Genomic DNA, 7,587 nt, shown 5'->3' on the forward strand with positions numbered 1-7,587 from the left:
CGATCGTAATATCCGATTAGAATTTCGGATTTCGGCATTCCGAGTGAAAAATATTTAGAAAATAGGTATGAGTGTATTCAGGGTCTATGTTGACTCGAAATGAAATTACGAAGCCAACGGTGCGATCGGAATTCGATTCCGAGTTACGGAACTCAAAAACTACTTTTTGAGCCGTACGAGTGGATTTTGGCCCTGACAGTGGTTCAGAACCGACTGTCTCCGAAAATTACCAAAATTTACCATAAAATAGGAAATAAAATTTCAAGACTAAAACTCAACTAGAGTTTCGTCTAATTCTTTACCGAAAATTCCCAGAAATTTATTTTCGAATATATAATTAATAAAAATATTAATAAAATCTTATAATTTTAAATCGTAAAATTCGCGGTGTTACAATTAGATCCTTGTAACAAGGGAATGGAATGTTCATGAGACCTTGAAGGAGGAATTGATACAGGGGTAGGAAACACCTCATTGTATTGTTGGAGCAATAAGGTTAATTCTAGTGGCATGGCATCAAGAGATTGCTTCAAGGCATGTGAATTGGAATCTTGTTCAATTACTTGCATGCTATAGATTTCAGCAATGGAATTTGTGTGCACCATACGCCTGAGGTGAGGTAATTCTGCTAGGACAGGGGTTAGATCCAATTCCCCTTTTAGAGATGTGAACCTGCCTTCCCATAGAAATTTCAATTGTAATACTTCATAATCAGCAATGTGAGGACCAATAGTTTTCAACCAACTAGTTCCTATGATGAGATTAGCCCCATAAATAGGTAATAGAAAAACATGTAAGTGGAACGAGTTCCCTTGAGCATGTACAATGATGTGCTGGATTAAGCCTTCAGCATTCATGTAATTTACATTCCCCACCATAACCTTGAACCTAGGGGCTGGTTCAATTTGCAATTTGAGAAATTTGGCCACCCTGGGTTGAAGAAAATTATCAGAGCTTCCACCATCAACTAGAACTGTAACAGGAAACTGATTAATGTGGGCCAAGAATCTGATAGTTCCTACACCCATCTCCCCATTTTAAGGCATTCAAAGATAAATGACGGTCAATAGCATGTTCTTCCTCTGACTCCCCAATTTGAACCTCAGAGCTCATAAGGGCATCATTCCCATCCTCCAATTGTAAGAATAACATCTGCCTATTAGGACATTTGTGATAAAAGAGAACTTCTCATCACAAAAATAACATAACCCTTTTTCTCGGCGCAATTGCATTTCAGCTGGACTGATCTTCTTAATTGCTGGATATCTCAAAGAAGGTCCCATAGGGGTAGGTAATAAGCCATAAGAGTTGGGTCGGGGAATAGATTTAATTCCCCCCGAATTCGGATTGAAATTGGCAGAATTGTGAGCAGTAATAGGAAAATATTTATGGGTGTAATTGGAGTTAATGGCTTTAGTCACAAGGGTGTATCTTTCTTCATATAATCTTGCTAAGGCTACGACACGCAACAAGGTAGGGGGAGCCATAGCTATCACATCCCGTCTAATTTCTTTATCTAATCCTCCCACAAAGCAATCCAACAAGGCTTCATCATTCAAACCAATAGATCTATTTGCCAATGCCATAAATTTAAGGTAGTAATAAGAGAGAGAACATGTTTGAGATAATTTGAACAATTCCGCCATGGGACAATCATATGGGGAATGTCCAAACTGAGATTCCAATGCTCGTGTCAGATCAAGCCAAGTGGTAATCGTAGAAATTCTATGTAACATTTGAAACCAAGGCACTACATCTTTATCAAAATGCATGGCAGCAATATCGACTCGAGATACATCAGGAGTATTGTGATAGTTAAAAAATTTCTCGGCCTTAAAGATCCATTCCAACACAGGTGTACTACCATCAAAGTGAGGAAATCCTAGCGAAATGTCCTTGACTGGAAGAACCGCATGCTCTTGGGCAACAATAGAAGTTCCTGAGTTCGCGTGACTTCCACCAGTGGGAGAAGTATTTAGTAGATTTTGTTGTAAGACTCGTTGGATCTGATCCATACGATCAGTATGCTCGGTTAATCTAGCCTCCATCGACTCAGACAATCGATGAATCTCTTCAGAGTGAATCGTCACCGTGGCTTGTAAATCCTTCAATCCTGTATTCTCCGCCATGGAAGCTCAATGAAAACACCAAATGAAACGTACAAGTTAAGATAGAATATAAAACCTCAATGAAAGATAATATAATATAGAGAAGGAAGAGTGCATTTAGTTATAGCTCATGAAAACACTGATTCATGGCTCATACATTATTAACAGAAGGGAAAAGAAGTTATAAGTGCAGAAGGAATATTCAGCAGAAGGGACATAGATTGGACATGAGAGTAGAATCATCATCATTTTCCTCTCCTAATTATTACATAGTCTTTCCATTTTGTATTCTCTTTCCTAACGCGTTTGTTGCTTCTCAATCCCTCAGCCTTAGGATCTTCAGCCACGTGTCCTCTTGATGTAACTAATTCCAATTCATTTTCTCTATCCAAAACTGAATTTACCTTTTCCCCTTTTTGCTTCATTTGCACATGTTACATAAGGTTTGCGATAAACATGTATCATTTTAGGAAGGAAGGCACTTTTAATCTTTACTTTTTATAGTAAAAAAATTGTGATCGGGTCTGAGGTCTACCAAGTTGGGCAGACCCTATAAGTCTATGAGTGCTTATAAAATATTTATAAATTTCACACTAGCAAAATTCTCACTAATTTAATTTGAATGCTTGACTTTGTGAATGTGATAGTTGTTCCCATCAAACCTATTTGAATCCATGACTTTGTGAAAACAACACAAATGCTATATCACCCTTCGTCACTACCTTTTCCATCTTTTGCATATTAATATAATAATAACATTAATATATATAGACATTATTAATATTTTTGTACTACCAAGAGTATTCTCTAAAAAGTTTGGGTAAAAAACTAACATCTTTCTGGATACATGACTGTCTCTTTCAACAAATTCGTTCATAGAAATCGAATCCTTAACTTTTTAGTCATTCAAGAGATCAATTTATTATAACATGCAAATAAATTCATTTACTTTTAATCTATTTACTATTTTTTTGTGAATACTAAATTCCGTTTTTTTACTTGAGCAATGGTGTGCATAGGACAATGTGATATTTCATGTTCCAAACCTTTGTGATTAATAAAGGCAACAAATTTAATTGAAAGTTTAATAAATTATAATGTCTTGACCAATTATGTGAAGTCTTTCATAAATTATATGACATTTTTCCATTGTTTGATAGTTGGAGAGCAATATTTTTTTTCTTGCGGTGAAGATCACTAAAATGAATTTTTGTATGTAAAACATAACTATTTTCATACATACAAATGATCCAACCCTCTAATAATCTAATATCATGTATGAGAATCTCAACCATATTCCAAATTTACTTTACATTATTAGCTTTCCAAAAATTGTTTGTTATACAATTAGTTTTAAGAAAATATAATCTAATTAGATAGCTACACAAATTTATGTCACAACTTTCACATGTTATGCCATTACAAGCTCAAACAATTGTTACAATATACTAACTTTCTTCTATTATTTTTTGGTTATCACTTTCTTCTAATGTTGTCAAATAGAGATGTCAAAATGGATCGCCCGGCTTGTTTAGCCCGGGCTCGTAATGCTCGCAAAAATTTAAGTGGGCTCGGGTATGCTCGCATAGGTTAATGGACAAAATTCAATGCCCTGCCCGTTTTAAAACGGGCTAATGGGCTTGCGGGCGGCCCGCATGAATTGTTGAATAATTAAAAAAAATAAAAAAATCATATAATAAATGAAATTAAATTAAATAAAGTAGTTGAAGATAAAAAATTAACAATTTTTTTGATATTTTATATGAAGTTTAACAAATTATATTAGATTAAAAAAAATAGGATTAAAAATCACGTTACATTATAACTAATCTAAAATTTTTTAACTTTTTTCCTTAAATTATGTCTATGGTTGTCCATTTACCCATTTTGCCATCTCTATTGTAAAAGCCCAAAACAATCATCATTCATTTGAATTTAATAATAATCATATACATTAAAATCTCTTGTACGACCGTTCATATATCTTTTTGTCTTATTTTAAGATATATTATTTATTACTTGGAGACCAAGATTTGATAGTGGTATTTCTAGTAAATATCAGAAACGGTATCTTCTCACACAAAATATCAGAAACGGTATCCGTTACAATCGTGTGCACTGTATAGTTTTTCTCGGTCAACATTGGCGGCGCAAAAGACTGCACTCACAGGCTACTACATGGTCCACATCAGTTACGCGCGTGTCACGCACCTCATATTACCACCGTTAGATCCTTAATAACATCAAATTTGACGGTCATAGATTCAAATATAAAAAACATTTGATTCGGCTATGCATGTATGTTGACCATGGTTCATGTATGTATGTGGGGAGCAATGTATAACGCCACCTCATATTTAAGAATGGAAATTAATGAAAAATAATATATTAACTTTCCTACTTAATTTGATATGTTTTACCTACCCACTCCTGTAAATGCGTATTTTTGACCGCCACAAAAAAACGTTAATGACTTAATTTTTGGAGAAAATTGGTACAACAATTATTTTAAGAGGAATATTATATTCTTCTACTAAATCTTAAATATATCTTTACTATTTATTAAAAAAAACTATATACTTTTTAAATCATTAATCCATCAATAAATAAGATTTGACGAAAACAATCGGTCCTTTTTTATTACACATAAAAGAGAGAAGGGGCACTGAGTGTGAGAAAAAAATACTGCTAAACAGTGATAAAGGAGTGAGAAGGAGAGAGAAAGACTGAGAGGCATAGTAACATCTTCAAGCCATTCCACTCGGTGAAAGCAAACCAAGCAGTTTTTATTGTATAAGAGTAAAGTTTCAATCTTTTTAAGTTTGTTCCAGAAACCCATGTATGGTAATTTGTATTCCAATTTTAAATCTTTTTAAATTATAATTATGGGGCCTGGTGCTGTTTGCTTTGAGAATTGTGTTATTTTTTTGGATATTTTTACTTATATATTACCTTCATCACACTTGCATTACCATATATTGTTTGCTGATACTTTAATATCTGTTTTGGTGATTGAAGAAAAAAAATAGAAGAGTGAGATAGCAAAGAAAAAACGAGTTCACTTTACTTTTTGCACTGAAGAACAAAAGAGCAACCTTTGAAAAAGGGAAAAGTGTTTTTGTATTTATGTCGTCTTGTTTTGGTTTGATAGTGTTTGATGCTGCTTTGAAGAAGCTCTGGATTTGTTATTCCTTGTTGTTGACTCTTACTCTGTGCTCGGCTTCCCTCTGCTTTCTAAGGCAGAGTCTTAATATTGTGAACCCAACAGTTTCAATGCCTTTGAGACCAAAAAGGTTTATTTTTGTTTTTGTTTTCTCTGATTTTGTTATACTCTCTACAATTTTCTCTCTCATGGTGTTAAAGGTTTTTGGTTTTCTGAATTGTTTTGCAGGACTTGTTTTGATGTAGAGTGTCTTGGAGGCTTTTACATACAAAAAATTTCAAACCTTTTCTTATTCTTAAGAGTAGATCTTAGTTGAGATATCTTGAAGAGAGATTTCCTTTCTTCTCTTACTTACTGGTTGATTAGTTAAATCATCCCTTGATTGGTTTTATTTCTTGTCTGTTTTTTACCTATTAAGTGTATTTTAAGGGTTCTTTGAAGGAGTTTTCCACTTTAATTTTTCCATCATGTCTAAGCCTCGAAAACAAACGGCAAATAGACAGAAACAAAGGACACATACCTTTCAAGAGCCCAAGATTATGAGAAAACTTAGGATAATTTTCAACGACCCTGATGCTACTGATTCATCTGATGATGAATTTGAGCCTAGAAAAATCAAAAGATGCATTCGTGAAGTACCACTTCCTCTTACTTCAGCCACCGACTCTACCACCACATTTACTGAAACAACAATCTCTTGTGATGAAAGAAACAAAAGTGTTGGTGGGGTTTTGAGCAAGTCTTGCATTGAAGGTCAACAACAACCCCAAACCAATAAAAGGAAAAGGGTTTTGAAACAAAACCCTTCAAGTAAGTTACTACCTATTGGAAAATATAGAGGAGTGAGGCAAAGAAAATGGGGTAAATGGGCTGCAGAAATCCGTGACCCGTTTAGAAGTACCCGTCTTTGGTTAGGTACTTACAATACAGCTGAAGAAGCTTCACAGGCCTATGAGAACAAAAGGCTTGAATTTGAAGCTATGGCAAAGGCTCAATCTTGCAACAATGGTTGTTATTCTTCTGCTTCTTCTGTTGTAGTACCTAAGCCTGCAGCTACTACTGCTACAGATAAGAGTAACTACACTGCAGTGGAATCTGTATCAGAGAAATCTTCTAGTTCTACTACTATGGAAGATTCTGAGAGCATGTTGTCACATACATCACCATCTTCTGTGCTTGACTTGGATACTTCAGGTTCTAATTTGATTGACAAGGGTAATGTTTCATGCAATGAAGCTGTTGAGGCTTGTGATTTTGTGGCTGAGTTAGCTGAACTGGAGATACCAGATTTGAGCACTTTGAACTTGCCTCCTCTTTCAACATATAATGCTGCTGAATCTGGTGCTGATTCTGAGCCAAACCATGGGCTTGATTTTGATTTGTTGCAATTTGATTATGCAAATGGCTTTAATGATTTTGGTGGCTTGGAAGATTTCCATATCTTTGGATTTGATGATAAGGAACCTAGTGTGCTTCCTGATTTTGATTTTGGTGATTTCATTGCTGATGAATTTGCTGGTTGGATTGAGGATCCTCTCAATGCAACTTTCGTCTAAGTTTTGCAGTTCAGTAGGAGTAAATTTATAGAGTACTACATTATTACTAATTTGTTTATGTTCTCAGATTTTATTATTAAGTTTTGTAGGATCTAAGGAACTGAAACCAGTTCTTGAGAAAGTGAGTGGTATTATGGGTTTCTGTTTGATTTTGTTCTCTGATGTAGAGATGTAAAGAGAGAATCCATTGGGTTTTCCCGTGCTAATAGAGCAGTCCAAGGATTCTTGAACTTTATTATTAGTGTTATTAGTAGAATATGTAGTAAGTTAAAGTTTTTCTACAGTTGAGTATATGAAGACCTTCAATATATCGGTATATCTTGTATTGTACCGTATAATATAATAATAACTATTGAATGTTAACCTTAACTCCTAGATTCCTTAATGTTCCATATGCTAGTGTCTTTTCAATAGAAACATTTTAGATGGGACTGGACGAGATTCACATTCTTCCATATCTGATAAACTATTTCCAATGCTTTGCGGTAATTTAAGCCTTTTGCTACCCTTGCCGTACCAAGCACCAGTCCTATTCTGTGGCAGGGAGATAAGATATTAGGTGATTTCTTGTGAATGTGAAAAAGTAGAACAAGTAAAAGTGTTATTGTGTTGTGGGAGGCCCCTACAAAGAGGGGCCACAGCAGATTTCTTTTACCAATCAAAACATATCGTCAACCAGAGGCAGAGGCATAGAAAGGTGTTATCTTAAGGGTAGAGTGCCCTTGGTAACTAGCTATATATCACAATCTTTGATTCTATA

At 34.7% G+C, this 7,587-nt stretch overlaps 2 protein-coding genes across 5 annotated transcripts in view; one reads left to right on the forward strand and one right to left on the reverse strand.

The window, feature by feature from the left end:
- The window catches only part of LOC109353858, a 5,768-nt gene extending 3,639 nt beyond the window's left edge, over positions 1-2,129 (reverse strand). The window contains exons 1-3 of the mRNA XM_019596219.1: positions 1,210-2,129; positions 1,062-1,156; positions 436-973 (exon numbers count right to left, since the gene is read on the reverse strand). Coding sequence (XP_019451764.1) covers positions 436-973; positions 1,062-1,156; positions 1,210-2,129 — 1,553 coding nt within the window. The remainder of the gene's footprint in view (positions 1-435; positions 974-1,061; positions 1,157-1,209) is intronic.
- Positions 4,776-7,099, forward strand: LOC109353294 (ethylene-responsive transcription factor ERF118-like). 4 transcript variants are annotated; one of them, XM_019595512.1, is made up of 3 exons: positions 4,776-4,952; positions 5,260-5,401; positions 5,500-7,099. In XM_019595512.1, exon 3 carries the CDS (start codon positions 5,739-5,741, stop codon positions 6,825-6,827), a length of 1,089 nt encoding a protein of 362 aa, XP_019451057.1. In that variant the 5' UTR covers positions 4,776-4,952; positions 5,260-5,401; positions 5,500-5,738; the 3' UTR covers positions 6,828-7,099. The 4 variants fall into 4 exon arrangements, with proteins under 4 accessions (XP_019451057.1, XP_019451058.1, XP_019451059.1 ...); XM_019595513.1 differs by having other exon boundaries at positions 4,776-4,947; XM_019595514.1 differs by having other exon boundaries at positions 4,776-4,907.

The sequence above is a fragment of the Lupinus angustifolius genome, chromosome LG08, assembly GCF_001865875.1.
Source record: "Lupinus angustifolius cultivar Tanjil chromosome LG08, LupAngTanjil_v1.0, whole genome shotgun sequence".
Lineage (NCBI taxonomy): Eukaryota > Viridiplantae > Streptophyta > Magnoliopsida > Fabales > Fabaceae > Lupinus > Lupinus angustifolius.

What these genes read in the sequence shown, in the direction of transcription:
- LOC109353294 (XM_019595512.1), top strand. Translation starts at nt 5,739, where the DNA reads ATGTCTAAGCCTCGAAAACAAACGGCAAATAGACAGAAACAAAGGACA.